The sequence below is a fragment of the Ambystoma mexicanum genome, chromosome 9 (genome assembly GCF_040938575.1).
Source record: "Ambystoma mexicanum isolate Mex_15411 chromosome 9, UKY_AmexF1_1, whole genome shotgun sequence".
NCBI lineage: Eukaryota > Metazoa > Chordata > Amphibia > Caudata > Ambystomatidae > Ambystoma > Ambystoma mexicanum.
Genome location: NC_090931.1, coordinates 303,983,555 through 304,007,522, shown reverse-complemented (window position 1 = coordinate 304,007,522; position 23,968 = coordinate 303,983,555). Strand labels below are relative to the sequence as shown.

The window sequence follows — 23,968 nt, the reverse complement described above, 5'->3', positions numbered from 1 at the left end:
GTGATTGGTTTACTCTGGCCTGGCAAGGGAGTACACCAGGTCAGAGGGTGTGGTAACACGTTGTTCTGTTTTGGCAGGAGAGTACACCAGAATAGAGAACTTTGAATTAGTAGGCCTGGCATGGGAGTAAACCAGGGGAAAGTTGATGAAGTATTGTGAAGTAGTGCTGACAAGTCGCAAAGAAGAAGTAGTAGAATCATTGGTATGGTTTGGTGAAATATTACAGAATCATCCTGCAATCTTTCATTGCTCATGCAAGTGTTGTGTAAACTGTTGCAGAAGTGTTTAATGTTTATTTTCAGAACAAGTACGTTGTTGCAGAATAATCCTGACAAAGACAATGGGCCTCATTACGAGTCCGGCGCTAGCCATGCTAGAAAAACCGGCAGGCTGCCACCGGACTCGTGGTGAATTACCACCTCTGTGATTGCCGGAATCACCGGGGAATTACAACCCCAGTGACCCGGTAATTCCGGAGGCGGAATTCCATTAATCCCCATTCCCATGGAGTCCTATAGGACTCCATGGGGTTGGGGTCCATGGAAACACTGGCACAGTAAATAACGGTGCTGGTGTTTCCATTACTGTCTGCAGGAGGGTGGCGTTACTCCCGCCAGGTCAGACCTGGCGGCAGTGACACCACCCACCTGCATAACTCTTAATCTGCCGGTCCGGAAACAACGGTGGCGGCGGGTTTACCGCCACCGTTCTTTCCGGACCGACAGGGTCATAATGAGGCCCAATGTATGTTAATCCTGATGAACTAAGGAAGTGTTCTTGGTTTTTGCAAAGAGGGTTGTTTGATTTCTTGATATCACAAGTGGAAGAGAAAGAGGCCTTGTTGAACAATTCTGAAGTGTTGGAACTTTGGTTGTCAAGTTGGAATCAACAGCAAATGCATTTGGACTTTGTTACAAGACAGGGGGCCTCATTACGAGTAAGGCTGAATGGGTTAACGGGGTCCGCTAATGGATGCAGACCCATTATTCCCATTCCGCCTGATTACGAGGTCCCCTCGCGGGACCCGGTAAGGATGCCTGGTAAAACCAGGCGTTGTTACCGGGTCCCGCGAGGGGACCAGGGAGCTAACAACGGGCCGGTCGTAATTGGCCCGTTATTAGCTCCCGCTCCCATTCCCATTGAGCCCTATGGGGGCTCAAATGGGAATGGGAAAGGTCCGTGCCTGGGCTCCCTGAGGGAGGAATTACCGGGCCCTCCGAACTCGGAATGGCCCAGTAATTCCCCATTCAGGGAACCCAGACCCGGGTTTGGGGGCAGCCATGCCCTTATGCTTTTGAACTGCCATATATTACCTTGTTGAGTTATTGTATGTACAAGTGTGAGTTCCAGAAACCTTTTGTTAGAGTGTTTCCTTTAGTTTAATTTAGGCAGGGAAATCCTCGTCAGGGTAGCTATAGTGAGGCGCTTATCCAGTCTTTTCAGTTAATTACATTGTATCTTTTGAAAAACCTTCACAAAGTTGTCTGCCTCACATTTCTGACCCCTCACAGACATTACTAGCATAGAACAGCAAGGTCCCATCTAGCTGCAAGTCTCCAACACATCCTCATTATTACAACAAGGAAAGGACCACTGTCAAAAACAAAATGAAATATGTATTCTTATAAGTGAAATGCTTATATGATTATAATACATTTTAGCTGGCATATTTTTGAACTAATTGTTCTTTTACTGGGAGAAGCTAAAGTGAACTTAAGGTTTTAAAATATATCTGGATATGCTGGAATGCCCAAACTCTGACCAGATCAGAATTCTGTGATACAATTACAGAATTAAAAAATGCTTTTTTATCCTATCAAATCTACTTGTTACTGTGTTACCTGAAAAATGTCAATGTTCATTAATTAAGCATAATAAACGGAACAGCATATGGTACTTTGAGGGACATATATTGCCTTCAAAAACAATGTATGATTCGACTGTGCCTGCAGCTTCATACAAGGGATTAACAGTGGCCGTTACTGGTCTGGTATAGATTGTGCACGCAGCTTCATGAACATGATTTATATTAACAGAAAATGTTAAATATTGTGACCGTAGTTTCACGCAAGGGATTTGCATTGACTATTACTGGCATAGAGGGTATACATAGCTTAATGAAAGTGGTTTACAGTGAGTATACTGTGGACACAGCGTCATGCAGCTCTCAACGCACATCTGCTGCAGTAGGATCATAACGCACATTTCAAATATGTCTCTGGTGTGGGTTGTGATACTTCAAGGACCTTGGGGGACCCTCAGCAGGATTCACAGCCCCCCCTCATTATTTGTTACCCCACTGTCAGAGTTACCAGCAAGGCCGAAGAGTCCATTCCTGCGGGTAAAAGACCAGATTAAAATCTGAGGATCCCCAAAAAGGGGCTAATAAAAGCACCGACCACGCTGATGGATCTAAGCGGTTGGAGGTCCGCCCAAAGACCGGAAATACCAGCATTGTGAAGGATCCCTCAAGGAGGACTATACCGGTAACAGGCAAAACCTCTCTGGCCTCACGAAAGTCTGTGATGCAGATCTCCACATACAGTGATCTTCGTCAGTCATTTTGACAACTCATTCAGCCACTACATCAGTTGACACCATGCCCAAATTGATGCCTTGTGCCTCTTAAGGAGGACACCATTTTAGCCATGAAGTGGATTGAACATCTCGCACAATAATGTCCTTACTGTCAACAGTCTCTCTTCCTCCCACCTCGTCTCTGTTACAGTACGCCGACCCATAGTTGGGGGATGGCCCTTCGTGGCAGCCTGTTTAGACTGAGTCTTGAAGAAAGTTCCTTTTAGCAGGTAAATGCCAACACCTCAGCCGAGACAATCCTCTGAGTTCACTTTCTTTGGTAACTCTCAAACTTGATGCATTCAGGGAAGATTTATTTTCTGCAGCCTTAAGAAGCTTCACAGCCACTGGAGAGCCCTCCACCACCTCTAGCTCTGGCGAACCAGCCACCTGAACCAAAGGAGCCTCATCCTCTGCTGCAAATGCCACGTCTGGTGGACCTGGTAGAAATCCCTGCTGATAAGGGAGCGCGGACGTACAGGAAGAAGAGGAGCAGCCATCTTCTTCAATTCAGGCTTTTCATGCCTGAGGTTTGGATTTAATGTCTTAATTGGACATTCCAATACCAGAATCTCCTCCATCCAATGGGAGTTTTACTGGGAGCCCTAACCTTCAAAGCTCCAAATTGCTCAGGCCTTTTCCTTCAAAGAAGATGTTTTAGCAGAAGCCAGACAGGTTTGGGCAAAACTACATTCAGGTCTGCACATGAATAAGAAAATAGATGCCCATTACAGGATTCAATCTTCAGAAGAGATCCCCTTAACCACTTGCCCTCAACCATCATCTACAGTTGCAGCTGCAGCAACTCTGTACTCCAAGTTTGCAGCACCCACTTCTATAACCTCTCAACTCCCCACAAAGGGAAATACGATTTTTGAGGTATTTGTTAAAACATATTTTCAAACTCGGCGTCCCAGCTTAGACTGACCAACACTGAAGCTCTTCTTGCTAGCCCCAATTTAAAACTGTGGAAGGAACTTTGAGTTTGAGCATACATTCTGCAGGACAAGCTTGATCACTTTAAAACAGGTCTTTCAGATGCCACAGTGCTGGCTCAGGATTTGTTGGAATCTGAAGCCCATCATATAGACACATCAGCTAGAGACCTCATGACTGGTGTTGAAGCCTGTCGCCAGGAGTGGCTCCATGCGACTAAGTTCGCTAATGGTGACCAGGAGAAAGGTCTGGACCTCCCCTTTGAAGACAGTGAGCTTTTTTACAGCTCAACTGATGATGAGCAGTTAAAGATAAAAGCAAGTACCTTAACTGCAAAGTCACTCTCTGTTCTTAAGAAACCCTCTGCTGCAAAATCTACATATACACAAAGATCAGATTTTCATTCCAGTTCTTTCACTAGTTTTTGCGGCATTCAGGACCACACATTCTGACAACCAGACTGCTCCTACAGCAGCAACTACCGTAAAAAGAGTGTTTTCTCCCATTCAACTTCATCCTCAATAGGAACTGCTCCCTATTATTCATGATGGTCAGGAATCGTCCCAAGGAACTCCATTTGGTGGTGATTTATTTCTTTCCATCAGGACACTTGGAGGACCATAACAATAGATGGTTGGGTCCTCTTGGTGGCCTGCAATGGCTATCGCCTTCCTATTCCATATGCCCTCTTGCTCAGAAAGGATCTCTGTCTCGCCTCGTGAAGATTCAATAGAAAGAGTGCTTCAGATGGAAGTAGGTGGGAGCTTTTATTCCCACCTTTTGACAGTGCCCAAACCGAACTAGGCTGGCCTGCACACTATCCTAGAGATGCCGGAACTCAACCTACATCTCCCCCAGGAGGGGTTCAAGATGATTATCCCAGCACAGGGCCATTCTTCTTCATATCACAAAGATTGGCTCTGTGGATCTAAAAGATGCATATGTCCATATACTGATATGGCTCCAATTGCTGAAATGTATTTGCTTCTCCATCCGGAATGATAATTTCCAATACCGAGTCTTGCCCTCTGGCCTGAGCTCGGCTTTGAGAGTTTTTACAAAAATGTTGCAATAGCGGCCTTATTCAGACTGCAAGGAGTTTACATATATCCATATTTAGATGATTGACTCCTCAGATCCCATTGCCAGCAAGAAGGCGAGTAACAAAATGCAAGCCCTACTTCATCTTTTGTTCCACCTTGCCCTATTGGTAACCTGGAGGAAATCCTCTATGATGGCAACTCAAGACCTGCATTTCATCGGATTTCGCTGTAACAATAGCCAGGCTTTTTGTCACGGAGGAGTAGATGAGAGATCTTTTTCCAACTGGTTCCCTCTTCCTAAATTTGACCAACATGTGAGACCTATTTGAGAGCGTGGTGGTTCCAGAGACTGTTGGGCTTGATGCTCAACAATCTCTTGCGGTTCCATTGGCAAGGCTCAAAATGAAGTTCACGCAGTTGGTCTTGAGACAAGCTTGGTTCCAGGCAATGGATCCCCAGTCTCACTTGATCCCAGTACCTCTGGAAATGAGGGGCGATCTCCTGTAGTCGTCCAACCAGTTTAACCTAACACAAAGAGCATCTTTTTAGATCTAGTTCCACAGGTGAACATAACTATTTATTCCTCCTTGCTGGTTTGGGTGGGAGGGGGGCGAGGGGGCAGGCATTGGACTATCGGGAAGTATTCGATCTCTGGTCCCTGAAGGAGAGAAAACAGCACATACATATTTTGGAGTTCTCAGCCATTTTCTAACCCCTGAAGGCTTTTCAATCAAGCGAACAACGCTGTCTCAATGTTCTATGTGAACAAACAAGGAGTAACCAAATCTTACCCTTCAATTTCGGCTATCACTGCAGCTGTGGGAATGGGCGATTCAGAGGAGGGTATGGCTTCAAGCTATCCATATCCCTGGCCAGAACAATTTGGAAGTGGACTCCCTCAGTAGTTTGGTGACAGCCAATCACCAGTGGGAACTTAACTACGAAGGCCTCAGCCAGATTTTTCACAACTGGGAAGCTCCCCTGATGGACCTATTTGCAACACACAACAGCAAGAAACCTCCCTGTGTATGCCTACAGGGAAGGCCTGGGCCGGCGCTCTCTGATGAACGCTTTGGCATTTCCTGGAACGACATGTCAGTGCTATCTTTTCTACTGTTGCCTCTACTTCATCAGGTACTTCTGTAACTGAGAGAAGCAAATAATTGTGTGGTGGTGTTTATAGCTCCATGGTGAAGAGCACGGTTCTGGTTCTTGGGCTTGAAAAGCCTCCCAAGTCCATCCTCCAATTTGTGTGCAGGAGATCCTGAACCTCCTCCATCAGAACGAAGTTAGATGTGGCACCCCTCCACACAATCCATGAACTTGGCGGACTGGTTCCTGAGACCAGGTTGTTAACTTACATGGAACTCTGAGTACAAACTGTGCATCATACAGGCAGCTCGTAAATCATCTACGCGACCAGTATAAGAGCAAATGTCTCCACTTTTGCCACTGGCACCTAAACAAGGGTATCAACCCTTTTTCATCTTCTATAGAAATATTCTTTCTTTCAACTCGGCATTGGCAGTCACAGGAATTCAGATATATTCCTGTAGGACTTATCTGTCAGCCATTGGAGCTTACTTGAATTCTAATTCTTGATCCCTCACCTTGTCAAATCCAGTGGTAAAGCATTATTTCAAAAGGCTCCTCCATCTGTATTCGCCTGCTCCTCATTAAAATGGGATCTTAATGTCGTGCTTAACGCGTTGTGCCTTACACCTTTTAAGTTCATGGCCACCATTGATCTTAAATTGCCCTCTTGGAAGGTGGCCTTCCTGGTCACCATCACCTCAGCAAGGAGGATTATCGAATTGCAGGTACTTTGCATCGAAGTACCCTTTACATTCTTTCATAAGGATAAAGTGATTCTTCTCATATATCGTTCTTTCCTGTGGTGACAGACTTTCATGTCAACTATTGCCTTGCCAATACTTTTTCCCATCGCCTGGCGCAGAAAGGGTCTTGCACAATTTGGATGTGAGAAGGACGTCCTCAACCTTATTTGTAACTTTCGGGAACTCAAGGACACGGGTTCAAGTTTCTAAAGCTACCATTTCACATTGGATTGTTTCCTGCATCATGGAAGCTCATAATGCTCAGGGCCTAACCGCACCTAAGGGTCTCCATGCGCATCTAGTGCGAGGGAAAGCGGCATCAGTGGCTTTTCAAAAATATGTCCTCTGGGAGTCCATTGTTAAGGCAGCCATGTGGGCCTCTCCATCGTTTTTTTGCGAAGACTACATTCTCAATCTTTCTTCTAGAGCCGATGCCCAGTTTGGTCAGGCTGTTCTCAGAAATCTCTTTAAATAGGGAGTGTTTATCCACTCAGTAATAGTTCTACGGTGCTTGGAAATCTGCCATAGGTATGGAGGAAAGGGGAAGATTGTAGGAGTAAGAAAAATGTACTCACCCTTGTGACTAAGTGCTCCTAGTCCAGATTCTCCTTTGCTCCATATGCCCGCACACCATCCCCTCTAAAAGGTATTCTTTAGTTGCTAAACTGTCTACCGACCTTAGCTGTCGAAAAAGACTGGTGGGCGAGGCACGTCGGGGCACAGTAAGGCCGGGGTAAAGCCGCACATCTGCTGGCCCTTGTTTAAAAATGGAAAAGGACAAACTTTTTGGTGCTACAAAAAAGTGCTTGATCCCATGCGGATAGACAGAATATCTAATTGGTTTTGAGGTAAGAGGAATCTGGACTAGGAGCACGTTAGTCACTGTGGCAAGTAACCTTTTCATTTCCTGGTGGCGAGTTTGGGGATTATTTAACCATTCTCGACCCCAGCGTCTTACCATTGGAGGTTTTGCATGCAATTGCAAAGGGGACTCAAGGACATTGTGAAAGGATCTGAGGAACAACCAGCACCATCATCAACACACATTTCAGTTCCAGGTCTGATTTGGGAGCAATCCTACCATAAGCCTCATCAGGTAGTTCAACTCCAAGACCCGTGAAAACTAGGGCCTGGCCTTTATGGGAACTGTCCACGTTGTCCGTACCAACCATCCAAATCCATCCCAGATGATTCAGGAGTAGCCCTCATAAGTACTTGTCCATTCTGAATGTACAGATGACTTGTACGCTAGGAATGGATGTCTGAGGTAGGCTTTCAGATCAGCCATTGTGGAGCCCACTTCAGAGACCAACGGTCATATAGCTGAATGGGGACTTGTTTAATGTGTTCCTGCCTCCTCTCGTTTCACTCTAAGTGGATGTCCCTCCTCCTTCTCGCTCCCTTTCCAGAATCTTTTCTTGCTTGCCTCTTCTGTTTCCACTATCTCTAGTGACTCTTCGTCCACCTTCCTTCCTCCCTTCTCCTATAGACGTTTCTCTTTGCCGTCCTCTCCTCCCTCTATCCTTAGGTGTTTCTCCATGAACTCCTTTCACTCTTTCCTCTTGCTTCCCGTAGCTTCCTTCTTAGATATTTTCCCGTAGCTTCCTTCTTAGATATTTCTCCTCCACCTTCTTTCTCACCCCCTTTTCGAGGTGTCTCTCCATATTTCTTTGATATTTTTCTGAAACGTGCTTTGTCTCCTCTGCGACAAAGTCACATGCTGGAGGATGAGATTGTGAGGAACTTGGGGCCAGCGGACACCAGCCGTTCTATGATGCAGGTCCTGCATGTTGTATACAGAGGATGCCCAAAACCTGTATCTCTACTCCTGCCTTGTGTGCAAGGGAACTGACCCTGCCATAGAAACCCACATTTTCCCTGGAAATTGAGCCATGCTGACTTTATTAAAGCTAAGTACGTGGAGCGTGCTGCTTGTCCACCCACCTCTGCAGGGGTCTGCAATTGTTTTTTTAACCACACCAAATCATGATTGATTGTTTAATAGAGGAAACATTGTTCATCCTGCGCATGCTGAATGCCTCGAGCTTTGCTCCTACTTGTTTGCAGCGGTCCCCAAAGCTTATGGGAAATCTGAAGAGCCCATCCCTGTGAGAGTTTACAAGGAAGACTATCACCTCAGCCAGGCTGGCTGTCACAATGTTTCCAAAATGATGGATGCACACCTTGAAAGCTTCAAGAGAGCGCGCATGGTGCAGTCTGCTCTCAATTTTAAATCACTTGATGGATTTGCAGTCTGCATAGACGAGGTCCAAACAGTTGGAAAGTTTATGCTATTTTCACACCTAACATTTCCACAATTACTTTTCCTGGCCTCAGCCCTCTGTAAAGGAGACATAGCAGTGAAGTAGTGTTAGAAGTCATTCTGCAAAGTTGCCAGTGCAGAGCAGTGAGGAGGAGAGTAGAGAAAGGAGCTGGGAGAAAGAGCAGTGAAGGAGGTGAACATGAGAGAGGGAGAGCAAAGGAAGTGGAAAGCAGAAGGAGAGAAGCAGTGGAGGTGAAGAGAGAAGAGTGGAAGAGTTGAATAGGAGGAAAAGAGCAGTGGAGGAGGTTGAGAAGAAACAACTGGGAGTAGCGGAGATGCAGGATAGAGTGTGGCGGATTGGCAAGGACATAGAGAAGAGGAGAAGGGAGAGAACATGGCAGATTTGTAAGGGGTAGAGTAGAGGAAGAATGTATACAGAAAAGAGGAGGACAGGAAAGGAAACAAAAAGGGAGAGGAGAAAGAGAGACAAGGTGGGAAAGAAGAAGATTGAGAGAAAGCCCCCAGAGCCTGGGTCCTACAGTGGCGCAGGGGCCTAAGCTTTCAACCAGTGATCTGGAAGGCCAGGCAGACAAGGTAATTTATTAGCATTTAAGACTGATAACCCCTGGACTCCAACAGAGATGACATGGTCAGATGCTTGACCCCCATCAAGAAGAAACAGGGCACTGACTGTAATGGTGCAGTTGAGCTACAAGTCAAGGTGGACCAACGCAACATCCTAATCAGTGGTCAGCAAGAAATATACAGCAAAGTCCATGAAAGAAGGGCTGGGCACGATAATTCCTAGCAACTGTGACTGTTTACCGCCAAACAACATGACCTGATTTGGGGGAAAGGTGGCAAGAATAAGGACTGCAATCCTCAAGAAAGCCGACTCGGTTGTGAAAACTCAAAAACTCAACCCGTGGACTCAGTTAAACCCTGATGCCCATTTTGTTTTGTACATGAAAAATGGAACATACATACCATCTCAAGTCATCTGTGGATCCTTCGGCTGTGTACCCATCTTTCTAGGTACTTCTACTCCACCTGTCTTTCATCTATCTTCCAATATTCCCTTCCTATGTTATGTTAAGGATTCTGGTAGTGCGCAGCTGGGTCTTCCTTTGGGGTAGTGAAGACCCATCCAGTGGCATGAACAAACTAAAAGATTTAAAAAGCCAACAAGAAGAGAAAAACCACAGACCTAAGCCATACTACAAAAAAGTTGCATTTTTAAAGTTTTCCTAAAGAGGAGATGATCCAGGAGCATAGCTCAGCAGCAACATGCTCGCCTTCAAAACAAGACGACACGAAGCAGCACATGTTCGATCTCCGGGTCCGCGCTTAGAAACCTCAGCGTATTAAGTGCGTTATAAATATGCAACTAAGAGACATATTCCTGTGACAGCACCTCGAGGCACTCGGGCTGTGTGAGCGCTTTAAAAAAAATTGCAAAAAGAATCCTCAATCCTGGGAAGGCAAAGGGGAAGAGAATTCCACTGGGTGACGGAAGCCATCAAAAAGCTCTGCCCCCTATAGTAGTTCTGGCACCTAGGAACGTGATTGAGATAGAGGTTCACAGACCGGAGATTTCTGAAAGGGACATACAAATTAAATTTATACCTTAAATAAGAACCCCCCCCCAATCCGTGCAAAGCTCGATGGACAATTCCAAGGGACTTGCATCTCATTCTGCTGTCGACAGGCAGCCAATGGAGGTCTTGGAACACCACAGAAATACAAAAAAAACGTAGGCAAGACCGCTACTAAACGAGTGGCAGAATCTTGCAGAATTTGAAGCCTCTTCATATAATATTTAGGTTGTGCAAGAAAAGTGGCATTAAAATAGTTCAGGATCCCTGAGACCTAGATATTTCTCGTCCAAATTCTTTCCTCTCTCGCACCTCACTTGCCTCCAATCTCTCTCTACTCACCTCTCTCAATGTTTCCCTACAAACTCTGAACTCCCTTGCTCTCTGTGGTTGTTCTTCCTTTATACTCTGTCTGAACTGGAAATTGGGCTCATGACTTTGAAACCGACAGCATCACTATGGGACTAGTGGGCGGACTCACTGATTGGTGGGGAAGTGAGAAAACTAAATGTTCCTCATGTGCATTCACTTGCTTCCCATGCCCTGCTATTGTTGGGTTCATCACGAGGATAACACTCATCTGCTATTCTTTGTCAATCCTAATCCTCCTAAACTGTTCTGAAAATATTGGAACTTATTTTTTTACCTTCTCCTTTTGAGCTTTGTAAGGTGCTCAATACCATCTGCTCAGGGTCAGCACTGCTCTTTTGCAATAAAGTGGGCCTTTTTTCAAGGGATGCCTGTCTATATGGTGGTGCCGCTGAGGCCTGCTGTGACTGATTTTCACTGCCTGAGGGTTTCTCTGCTTCACAGGAGATAGCCTTTCAGGCACAAGATGTCTGCTGTCCCCCCTCACATAGAGGAATCTTTCAGATCCATGGTACCTATGTAGTTTGTCACACAGCTTGCAGAGCCCTGTAAAGAATTGCAGGCACCCTTTTCTGTGATACGCCCGCTTCACCTTCAGTCTATATGGCACAATGTGGTGACCAGGGGGGTCATTATGTGTTCACTGAGGGCCATAACACAAGAGGCTAGCAATGGTATGGAAGCCCTAAGTGACCTCCCCATATACTGCTTCAAGGGCCAGCATCATGAGCAGGTGGCAGTCCCTGGCCCACGCCGGGTCTCCCAGTCCCCATCATACTAGTTTCTTAATAGTGGCTTAATCCCACCACTGAAATAGATTGTGCTTCCCCATAGGCTTTGCAAAAGGGAGGTGTGCAACAGGTGTGACTGCCCCATCCCAGAGCTCATCACTCATTCATAAAGAGATGCAACAGTCCTTGCAGATGTTTCCTCTACACCTGATGTACACTGTGTCATAGAGCTACAAAGACTCCAAATCAGGATCTTTGGTAAACATTGGTTTTATTTAACATGTAAAGTTTCTCTTTGGGGGTCAAACACAAACACAAAGTTAGAGGACAGTTTCTTGCTAACAGTTCCAACTGTCCAAGGGGGTCCTTCTAAGGTTTAGAAGATCTTGGGCACCACTCCGTCATGCACAGTCACTATGATTATTTCTCCATTCCTCATGATGGTCTCCAGTTGCTGGTGGCATGTGACCAACTCTGGTCCTTCCTGCAGCTCCTGTAGCTGTTACTGTGGCTATGCCACCAGCTGTAGATACCAAAGTAAAAGGGGTGATGGCTGGAAGGTTTAAAATCCATCTTAACCTCTGGCATTACTCTGGGCAACCCTCCAGACCATCGGTCTTTGCCTGCCAAGCCATTACAAAAGGGGAAAGACCAAATACAAAGCAGGCTTGGTCCCACCCCAAAAGGGGATGTCCAGCCCAAAGTGCTTGGTCACATCCCTTCTGCACGAGACCACAAGCATCCCCACACAAGTTTTGGACTTGTTTGGCCTCATCAGTGAGGAGTAGCTTGGACTGGTCTCTAGGCCCAGCAGGCACAGGACCCACATCTGGGCTTACCCGTCCCACTCAGGGAGACAATAGCAAAACAAAAAGGGTGATTCTGGAAGGTTTAGAATGAATCGTCACCTCTGGCATTGCTCTGGGTAACCCTCCCGGCCATCATTCTTCTGTAGATACAGCTGGAGTTTCTCTTTCACTTGTGGACGGAGCCATCTGGGGTTGCCTGCCCAATTTCCATAGAGGAGCAAAAGAGGGCTTTTTACCCTCCCCTTTCCAGTGTCCAGCTCTTTTCCAACTGCACAATCTCTCAGCTACTCCTCTGATCCTGCTCCTCTTCAACACCCCACCATTCCCACTGCCATCATGGATTAAAACATTTCTGATCAGGTTCTCACAGATACTCCTTACCTTGGGATAAAGTGCTGTTTTATTCCTTCATGCTCTTGCTAGTTACCTCCTTCCTCACCCATTGCGCTGTCTCCTAGTTCCTAACCACCTGCTGTCATCGCCCTACCACCTCCTGATATCTTCCTCCTTCCACCTCTAACACCTTCCTTCTTTCACCTCCTGATATCTCCCACCTACCAACTGCTCATGCCTCGCTTTGGCCACCTCCTGATGTCTCCGTTTTACCTCCTCATGATGCCTCTTTTCCCCCTCTTATTTCCAGCCTCATCCACTTTCTCCTCCTTCCTGAGTCACAAGCTCCAAACTCCAGCTACAACCTTCTCACAACTCCTATATGTGCCCTCCCTGGGATACCTTTTTTGCATTCCAGCTGGTCCTCCCTTAGGACCTGCCTGGGTGTTGGGGCCTGCGTGTGTGTCTACGTGATTGTTGGTTGTGAAATGGCTTTGTCTCCATTGGTGAAGCGTATGTTATGTAATGTAATCCAAGTGGCAGCTGTAGAATTGTTATGATCGTTTCTGTGAGGTCGGCCTGCATATTGTACAGTCTGCGCTAAGGAAGAGGTGCACTGCCCTGTGTGAGACTGCAGGTCAACAGACAGCATACTTAAAGAGCCAATAGCAGTTTTGTCTGGCATGTCATTGTCTCCTACGCAGTGATGGGAGCTAAGTGAGGGTAACCAAGGGGTCACCATCCACTAGTTCGGGAGGTCCCCGGCACCCTTGGCCACCCCATTGGAACACCACAAAACAAGTCTGGTTGCTTCACACACTTGGCACAGTGGAAATAATATTCTCAAATCCTAGACACATTGCCTCATCATGAGTTGGGCATTGGCCCTTAAATGCAGCGGTAACGCTATTACTGCTGCATTTAAGGGTTGGCCCAATCAGGAGTCTGACAGTAAGTGGGAGTTTTAGCTCCATCTTTTTGCGAAGGTAAAAATTCCCCTTACCGCCTGTTTTCAGTGCTATTACTGCTGGCGCAATTACAGCCGGTAATAGTGCCGCCCAATGGGTCCACTGGGAAATGGGAATTTACTGCTGTACTGCTACTCGTGATCCGCCACTAATAGCGCCGGACCAAGTAGCAGTAATGCTATTTGCGCTGGCGGTATCCTGGCAGAATTATCACAGGCATACCACCACGCTCCTGATGAGGGCGATGACAATTGGTGTATTTCAAATATGAAAGACCTCACAAAATCACCCCAAAAAAATCGGTCTTTTTTGTGTGTAGCCTTTAATATTCGAGATTATCACACAGAACCTCCTCACTGGATGCTAAACAGAGGACGTTGTCACTCTGTGCAAGCATCCTGGCATTGGAATGGTTAAATACCTTAAATTAGCTAGTATTGAAAAGGCTAAACCTACTATTGTTTAGTTAAAGTGTGCATGTACATGTGTTAGTCATTCACGGATCATTTTGTTTTCAATTTTTCTCTTATCTGTAGTGTCTTGAAGTGGTTGATATTGCAAATGCAGTGGTGCATGTCTTGGGCACACCACCTAAGGTGCAGGTAAGAGTTTTTTCTACCTTATTTAAATGAGATCATCCAAATTGACTATGTAATATTCTTACCTCAAACCACATATTTGGGAAAGGGCAATGGTACTGTTGCAGGGGTTTGGGAGACATGAGCTGTTGTGGGAATGATTAATGGTTTAATTATTTCTGTCATGCAGTGAGTGATCACTAGGCTGAGTTAAGCAACTGTGTGGAAGGCAAAGCCACAAGATTGAAACGTTCTAGGGCTGTGAACCCAAATAATTCTGTAACAGCACAAAAGCGCTCAAATGACTTCTGAGGAAGCTCAAATTTGAGTATAAATATGAATGCTGTTTATCATACAGAATTCTTCTGTGTGGCATTCCACTCCATTACTTTAGCTCATCAGTGGCATTACAGACAGGGCTCAACCATATGCTATCCATGTTGGTCACGACCCCATGAAAGTAGCTGTGGTGAATCAAGGTTTTTCCTCGACTCACAGAAATAACATAACAGGTCTGCACCCATCTGATCGAGGAGCCGGAAGAAAGGCAGTCGGTGCTAGCCTGCCGAAGGGGCTAGGCAACCTAAAGGTACCCAGTGCAGAAGGGACTGTGGGCAGCCTGACTACTCCTAGAGGGCAAGAGGCGAGAAGGGGCGAGCCCAGTGCGAAGGAGTCAAGTAAGAGACTCATCCCTTTTCTTCCGAGTGAAGAGGAGACAAGTGGTAAGCCCAGTACAAAGGAGTCAAGTAAGAAAATCATCCCCTTACACTGAGTGAAGTTATCCCAAGAGAGGGGGTGAGAGTGAGGATACCCCGAGAGAGGGGAACGATAGTCAAGACACCTCAAGAGGGGAAGAGGTGAGAAGGGGTGAGCCAAGTTTGAAAAGGTTAAGCGACTCAACCCCCTTGCTCAGAGTGAAGATACTCAAAGATACTCAAAGAGAGGGAACGAGAGTGTAGATATTTAGCCATTACAGTGGCACCCGAACTACTGTATATCGAGGGGAGAAAACGTGAAACAGAAGCAGCAGCCAAGCATCTTTTCGTTGTTAAACCCTTTAGATTTATGTGTGTTAGTGTTTCTAGAACAGTGGTAGGCTAGAATAGGATTTGAGCTAGGGACTTTGTTTTGACTCATCCTGACAAGAATAACTTGTTCTTGAAAATTTGAGTATTAAAATAGTAAACTTAGCACTTCAAAATAATGTTCATTATTTTAGTTGGTTATTTTCTTTCAAGCTGTCCAAGAGGTCAGACTCATTGTAAAACAAGATAATAAAAATCTATGAATATGATGTCCCAGAGTTCCGAGTCCTATTTCTGGTCTGCCACATAACCCAGTCCACAATGCTAAAGAAGAACGAGTCCCTAGCTAGGATTATTCAAATGTGATTTCCATCACTATTCTATTGCGTACATTAGCCATTTTGCATGATTGTAGCACATTTGAACTCCCCTTCAAGTATTCAGATGAATTACATGCAAACATTCCCATTGGATTGTAACAATAACCCACATTTTCAACTAAGAATTGGGATGCCAATGGTAGTTTACCTTTTGTGACTGACCAATTAACGCATTGGCCTGTTTTAAGATGTCTGCTGCACAGAGAGAAAGAGTATGCAGCAAGTGTGAACTCTCTGCTGTATCCAACGTCACATGAGACTGTGATGGTTCTTCACTATGGTGAAGCAGTGAGTTCACAGATGTGAAGCAGCAAGCCTGGGTTGCCAGTGGGGACAGTGTGGCGCACAGTCCCCAGTCCAGACCGATCAGGGTTAGCTCAAGTTGAATGCTTTGTATGGACCTCCGTTCATACCTTCTCCTACCTTACTTCTTGTAACTGTCTGTTCCCTTCTTCTTGATTTGTGGCAGGCTGGAGGCAGCAAGGTGGAAACGATTGGAGTTCTGAAGGTACGCGCAACCATCTAAGGTGATAAAACTATTTGAGTTCACTTGTCACTCTTCAAGTAAAGATTCGGTACATTTCACAATCTCAAGCTACTTTTCACCCCCGAGCAGCTGTCTTTGGCCAGCGCACTTGTCCACATAGATGGAGAATGGAGAAGCAACACGCTCCACATCACCACTGAGTTAGAAATTAGGTTGCGTCTCCTACAGCTTGGAAATTAAACTTAAGAAAAGGTGTTGAGGCAGTGGAGGAAAGTCTGCCCTGGCGAGATCACAGTCGTGGTGGATGGCTTTCAAAATGAATGTTCTGCCTGTGGAATACTACAAGAACAATCAATGATGAAATGGGCCCACTGATTGAGTAAAATGCCCAGGGAATAGTGCTTTCAAAAATTGCTGTGCAGCCCCCTTATTAAGTTCATTTAGTTCTTGGCCCTCAATGCTAGTGATGTGACTAAACATTATGGTGTATTTATGTATTGAAAAGCTAGCTTTTTATAGACGTGCTCCTTTTTAATTCCTTCTTCTCCCTGACATGAAACATAAGTGTAATAATTACATTCATGACCTTTGCATTACTACCTATGTAAATAAGCCATTGTATGGGTCCATCACTGTGTTTTTGGGGTACTAGTTGGTGACCTGTCTGTGATTTGCATTATAATTTGTATGTGCTATGTTAATCATGAAAATCTTTGCCAAATGTACATCTATTCCTCGTCACTCTAGTTGGGAGATAATCACTCTGGGAGGGAGCATATCTGGGAACATGAAGCGGCCAAGCATGGAAACTGCTCCACAAATCCACTGTATTCTTTTTTTTGTTTCCATTTTAACAGGTCTGTGACATCATTATACGGCCAACGGAGCAGATTCATTGAAGAATGCAACCATGTCCGCTACTTCACAAATGCATAAAATCTCTATATAATTACAGGCATCCAATCCAGGCTCCACTTCAATTTTGTTATAGGGACTGGAGTTTTGGAGTGCAGCAGTCTGTTATAATGGGTGACATTGTTGGGGGTACTGCATCCTAATCAGAAAGCTGTAGCGGCAAAAAACTGTGAAAGTGGTTTTCTTGTATCTTGTGATTTTTCTTTCTAACCCTATGAGTAAATGAAAACATGTGTCGATAACTTGAGTCAAACAGCCTTCTTTAAGTAAACCTAAAAATGGTACATCCAAACGCAAAAGAGGCTATAAATAAAACAGGAATGTCAAATCCTCTTTCATGATGTCTACTTGCCTTGCATCCACAATCCTCGAGCAGTTCTGGCTTCATATCTCAAATGATAAATCCCCAAACTCATAGGATGTTTTTGGAGGTGCTCAATCGGAATAACATGGGTATGCCGCACTGTGGTGAACTTTGAAGCGTATCCTATCGGGCAGTATAGCACGTGAAGATTGGGGATCTATTACCCAAGTCTATGGACTTGCGAGGAATTATAACCCCTCGCAAAGTCATAGCGGGCCCCCATCATTTTCCCTACCCACAAAATGGACATAGTGGCATGAAGTGCTCTTGTTAAGTATTATTAAGTTTTGGAAACACTGCAAGAAGTCATTATTGAGCCTTCCTAAGTAGCAGCCAAGACTGGGACATTTGCAACCGAGGTGTGGATATGTTCAGCAATGCAATTTCACCTCTGCTTCCTTTGCCTTTCTTAAACCCTGTACTCTTGAGACTGTTTTACTATTAACGGAAACCTACACATTGATTCGCAAGACCCTGCTTTAGCTCACGCGCTTGGAAATGCACAAAGAACTGGACTACTTTAACTATACATAGCAACTATTCCGATAACAACAAATTAATTCCAACTGTGAAAGGAATACAGTACAAGTTTGTTGTATGGGACCTTTTACACCCTGCATTCTGAGACCGTTTCACATGAGCAGCATTGTAAACACGTACAGATCCTCTAGACCCTGCCTTAGTAAGTAGTTCCTATATACTTGGAAACACACATGACTGCACTACTTTAACTATGCATTGCAAATGCTTGGGAAAATACGTTCATCCATACTGTAGCATAGAAATTATCTGCATTCTTTTTTTTTAACTCTTTATTTCTCAGTTTACAATAAGACATCAAAGTACAAAAATAAACATGAAGCAGGTCATTGAATCATTAAAAAAAAAAAATCCAAAATCATGAAACTGGGTCAAAGAAAGCACTTTACAGTTTACCATAACTCATCTGCTGACCCAGACCTAGCTTTAGATACAAACAAGAGCAAAAACCTAAACTATCCACTCGACAAAGACACTGCAAGACAATAGACAAGACAAATACAACCCCCCACACAAAACCCCCATATATTATGATTACAATCCTACTCCATGCTTCAATCCAGTATCACCTATAGAATTCATTAAAAGGTCCCCACAGTTCATCACATGCTGTGTCTTTGTTCTGTTTACAAAACATCGTTTTTTTCATACTTAGAAAGAGTCTGTACATCAAAAAGCCATCCCTCGACCATGGGCTTCTTCCTTGTTTTCCAGACTTTTAAAATCTGGTGGCGACTAAGCAGATTTTAATAGTCTGGAAATTGTCTAAATTCCTGCAGTTTTTAGACAGTGCAACATTTCCAACTGCTCTGTCTCCAAGTTATCCGTTCTACTGGGTAGGTTCATGGCTGCTAGATAAGATGATCACGGCACTGCAACCCTTGTATACTATGTCATATAATGTTCCTATATTCAACCGCATAGCTCCATTAACTTTTACATATTTTAGATTTGTTTGGAAGTGTAATTGTAACATTTAACGAAAAACACAAGAATTAACTCGTGAAATTCTAAACACGAGCATTGAAAGTGTAAATGTATTATATCTAAAAGTTAATAGAGCAGCAGAATTGAATATAGAAACATTATGCCATAATTTCATATTAGTGGATTAGGGCAAAAGCACTCTTCCTATACTCATGCAGCAGCCATTGTAACTTGGTCTACTTAGCCTCTCTGCTGCAACTAATGTGCGATTTTGCCCAATGTGTCTCATCAAATAATTCCTAGTATACCAGATTTGGGTGTAAAAATCTAATTATCGTTCATTACCCTCCCTTTGATTTTTACCATTTAATGTATATTTGACTTCGAAAACTCATGGATTATTCCATCACAGCATAATATTTTCAGTTAGTACAATAAAAGATATCAAAACTCGAACTTTTGAGTGATTTCTTTTTTTTAAAGATGATTATGGAAAGACAAGCAATAGGCTGGGTGACAAATAGAGACCACTTTGGATTCAGACCAGGATAGTCCTACTGCTCTAAGCTCCTATGTAAAATCCGAATTCACTGCACTGTATTTGTATTTTAGTTCCCAGGCATTTCTAAAACAAATTGTGAATGTGGGATAAGCATGCGGATTACAAGAACAGACACACTGATACCCGGTTGTGTATTTGGGAGCGTGGTAAGTGATAGGTAGCATGGTAAAAATAGAATTGACTACTTATATTTATTTTTATTTATTTATTTAAATGTATATAGTGCACGTCAGCCCTTGGGCATTGTGGCGCTGTTACAGTAGGCTTACTTAGCTGCGATGGTATTAGTTATATCTGACTTGTATTTACAGACGTCGCCTGTATTGGCTAAAGTACAGTACTAATGTGGGTAGATAGGATGGGTGGCTTTGCTCGGAACCTTAGAACAATACGTCAAGGCCTAACAGGTACGTCAGGAGCAAGCATTCTGTCCTCTGTTCCAGCAGGAGGATGTTCTCATTCAAGGAAGTCTGAAATGAGTGGAAGCAGAGCTTAGAAGTGCACAGAGGTGTTTTGTATCAAAAGAAAGTGTCGGACTAGTGAGGAAAGGGCACCATTCAGGATGTATAGTGAAACAGACAGGGTGAGGTACAATTTGGCAGGCCATAGATGCTTTCAGAGAATATGGTGGTATATTCGTATATGGCACTGCTTTGGGCAAAAAGCAAGCTGGCCCAGTGCTAGAAGGAGAAGGTGGTGAAGAAAGGGGGCCCAGCAGTATATGGGTGGCAAAGATAAGCACCTCATTGAGGCTGTGGACTGGGAAATAGTGTAGGTCAACGAGGAGACTGTTGCAACAGACAGCCTAGTTGTCTCTGCTATTGCAGTGATCAGAGCCTTGTTTGAGAGGAACTGGAGGTGGGGGCTGTTTCTGAGGATGTTTAGATAGTGTAGTGGATGACATAGTTGCAGTGATGAAGGGATACACGCAAAGGTCTCGGGAGGATAGCTCAGTGGCAATGTACTTGCCTTGGAAGCAAGACAGCACAAGCAACACAGGTTCGATCCCTGGGTACGCCCTTAGAAACCTCTTGGTTTATAAATATCCCAATATACCATATCAAAGGCAACTGTCAAAGAGCAACAATAGGTTCCTAGCTGAGGGTGATGGAACAATGATATAGAGGAGGGGAGAAGATTTAGATTGGCCTCATTCGACTGGGGGTAAGCTTTTGGTAAATTCATTTCAAAATTAATCAAAATTTTGAGAGGATTAATATATGTTGGTGTCCGGCTGGTGTCAGGGTTCGAGCTTCTCAGGTTTATATCAGGGGTCCTAACAACTACAAGCTATTGAATCGGGACAAGAAGCAATGATCCTTTATTATTTTAAATGACTACTACATGACATTTAACCCTGTTAATCAGAATTGCCTCAGGAGTAAATCATTTGAATGGGATATACCATGTCATCAATATATATGGTGAAGAAGCACTATGTGAAGTGCGAAACGCGTCAAACAACATGTTTCATGGTGCTCTGCCACTGCTGTATGTTGTTGCTGTGTTTTACCAGTTTAATAAACTTGTAGTCATTTGACCTCAAGTTTGACTGTTTTTCATGATTTGTGGTGAAATCTTTTGACTCGGAGTGCAGTCCATGCTGCTGCGGAAGCTCCTCCTTTCCTTGCATATATATATATATAATCAGCTAAAGCCACCTTAACTTTGCGCCCCCTGTTCCACAGCCTGTGACCACAATGATGACATCACTGATCACATCACTGATGACATCACTAATTACATTACAACAGTAACTGGCATTAAGCATGGCCTTCAACCATGGTGAGTGTGCATGGTCAAATATATTTTAATATAACCACAAACTTGATGGGTGGAAGGTTTTGAATGCATCTGAACCACTGGCATTGCTCTGGGCAACCTTCCACGCCACTGTTTTTTAGCCCAACTGCGCCATTGAAAAAAGGGATCCAGCCATATGCAAATCAGTCAGGTACTGCCACCAGTGGTAGCAGTCCAGCCCGAACTGCTAGGTCAGGTCCCCTCTGCACGGAAACACAAGCAACCCCAGACATGTTTCGGCCTTATTGGGCTTCCTCAGTGAGGTGCAGCTTGGTTCCCTATGGTGCAGCGAGCAAGGGACCCACATCAGGGCATACCCTCTCTCACATGGTGAGACAAACTATAACCACAAAAGTGATGGGTGGAAGATTTCGAATTAATCTGAACCACTGAATGGGTACTAGTCACAACCTTCACCCAGGTGCACTTAATATTTTAAAACTCTAACAGGCTACCAACCATAGATTTTGGCCTTTATCAGTGGATACAGCTTTTAACCGTGTCCACTGTATATTATATACACTGATCAGCACTAGCCATGGACATAAGCACAATACTGGCCAGTGTCCACAATCTTTGGCTGTGCCCACTATATATTCTAACATACATGGGCCACTAGCCATGGCCTTTGACCTTGAGCAGTTTGTACATCTTTTGGCCATGTCCACTGTATATTTCAAAAATAATAAAATGCTATAAGCGATGGCCTCCAGCCCTGCCCACTATGTATTATACAACACTAACAATGTAATCAGCTGAAGGCCATCGCAACTGATGGAGCACCTTAATCATAACGTTCCTTTAACAAAGTTTTTTCAGTGAATTTTATAGGTTTTTATTAGTACAACTTAACCATAACGTCCCTTTAACGTTTTTCAGTGAATTTCATGGGTTTTTACCAGTGCATGCTATTTTCCTACAACTTGCTAATAACATACTTCACCCAATATAGCAACATTTTTGTCCAATTTACAAAGTTTCACCTTAAATCTCTGTAATTTTCCACCTTCTAGCATCATTTTTAACACTTCTATATACATTTTGCAACTTTTTTTTGCATCTGTCGACGTCCTCAAACATCTGACGTCATAACGGACCTTCCGGACAGTTCCACGTGACCATGCGCTCGAGTGCAGCATGGCGAAGTGTCTGCAAACAAATCTGCACTTCACGATCTGGTCCGTGCTTCGAGGACATTTCGGAACTGCATTTTCTACTGATCTAGGAACTTTCAAGCTCAAAATGTACCCTTGCACAGCTCCTGCACCTATACTTACTCATTATCCATTAACAATCTAGTACAAAGCACATACTTGGAAGAATATTAGCAAAACTGCTATTTATCTTAAACATGGCATCAGCTATTGCCATCCCTCCTCCCCAAAAGCAACCACCACCACCAGCTGGAGAACCTACACAACAAAACAAGCACAGTACTTCCAAAGACAATGAAGATGACCAAGAAGATGAGGTAGAGGAAGTACCTACCTCTAGCACCCAGAGAGAATCATGGGTGTGTCAGTTCTTTACCACTGTTGGGGATGTACCAAAGGCTAAAGCTACCAAAGTGAAATGCACTGACTCAGTCGTGGACTACCTGGACAGTACTCCTATGGGATCACCTCCATGCGCCGCCACACCAAATCCAACCACCACAATGCTCTCAGAAAGGTTGTTTGTTTCTTAGCAAGTAGTAGGCTATCTTCCTCCACCTCATCTTCCTCAACCAATACTGTAATCACACAGCCTACTTCTGTGGGACACAAACTCCCACCAGCTACCTTGCAAGCAATAAAAGAGGCTGTTGATCCATATCTTTCAAAGACAACAGTCCTCTGTATATACTGCAACACACCACTCTGCAGGGGGAAGCAATTTCGAAGCGCTTTTGAAGCTGTAATCAAGGAGCATGAGAAACACTGCCCCTACCATAGAAGTAACACACATGCAACATCTTCTCCTGTCCACCTGCCCCTCCATATTCGTGCTTGGTGTCTCTTCCCTCATTTCCCACCCTACATTACGTTCTAACCTCTCCTGCACAGTTAAAAAATAGAACTAAAGAAAATATCTTATAGATGTCCTCTCCTTTACATTTCTCAGTAAAGTACATAGACTCAATAAGATTTTCCAACATTTCCATTAGAATATTTTTTATGCTAATGGGAATAATGTGGCGTTCATCCCCAATTCCAGGGACTGGAACGGGGATAACGGCCCGGCAGTCCAAGTTATCAGCCCAAGTGAGGCGAGAGTGGATAATGAGGGCTCCAGACCGTTATCCCCATTCCAGTCCCTGCAATGGGGGATGAAGGCCCTTAGCACCTCGGGTTCCCAAAGCGGGAACCCGGGGTGCTAAAAAAAGAAAGGATTTTTCTTCCTAAATTCTTGTCCAAGATAGCCACTGTGGAAAGGGAAGGCGGGGCTTCGTACAAAGCCCCTATTCCCTTTCCATGGCAGCCTGCATAAGGCGAAGAGAGAACCCTATGACCATATTACCACAAGCACATTTTTTTCCCTTTCAAACCTATCCCACTTTCGAATAACTTTACCACATAGCCAGTCCCAGGTGGACATGGACACTTTAACCTCATTTGTCGTCCCTCGTGGTCATGGCCAATAGCCAGATTGTCCATGTCATGACCTTATGCCATGTCCCGGACAATCTGGCCACTGCCCATGGCCACATGCTATACCTCAGTCACCAAAGGTATATCACAATTTGTTGTACCTACATTATGACACTTGTCTAAAAATAAAACACGGGTAAATTTGCAAAACCATGCATTAAGGTGCTTGCCAATGCTCCTTACACGAGTTTGCTGGAAATCTGCCCATGTCTTATTTTTATTACATACAATAGTCATTTAACTTAGCCCCCACTTGACAAAATCCATTCAGACTTTACACAAACATTCAAGGTTG

The 23,968-nt window shown here is 44.4% G+C and overlaps 1 protein-coding gene across 5 annotated transcripts in view; it reads left to right on the top strand.

Annotated features, from left to right (window-relative positions):
* The window catches only part of LOC138487994 (dehydrogenase/reductase SDR family member 11-like), a 73,841-nt gene extending 54,721 nt beyond the window's left edge, over positions 1-19,120 (top strand). For 3 of the 5 annotated variants that reach the window (XR_011274567.1, XR_011274566.1, XM_069614695.1), the window contains 3 exons: positions 13,999-14,064; positions 15,915-15,972; positions 16,790-19,120. Coding sequence is in view for 2 of the 5 variants with exons in the window: in XM_069614695.1 (XP_069470796.1) it covers positions 13,999-14,064; positions 15,915-15,971 (123 nt within the window). In the remaining 3 variants the exon portion in view is untranslated. The remainder of the gene's footprint in view (positions 1-13,998; positions 14,065-15,914; positions 15,973-16,789) is intronic. The other 2 variants (XM_069614694.1, XR_011274568.1) reach the window with 2 other exon arrangements.
* Positions 19,121-23,968: the final 4,848 nt, after the last annotated feature.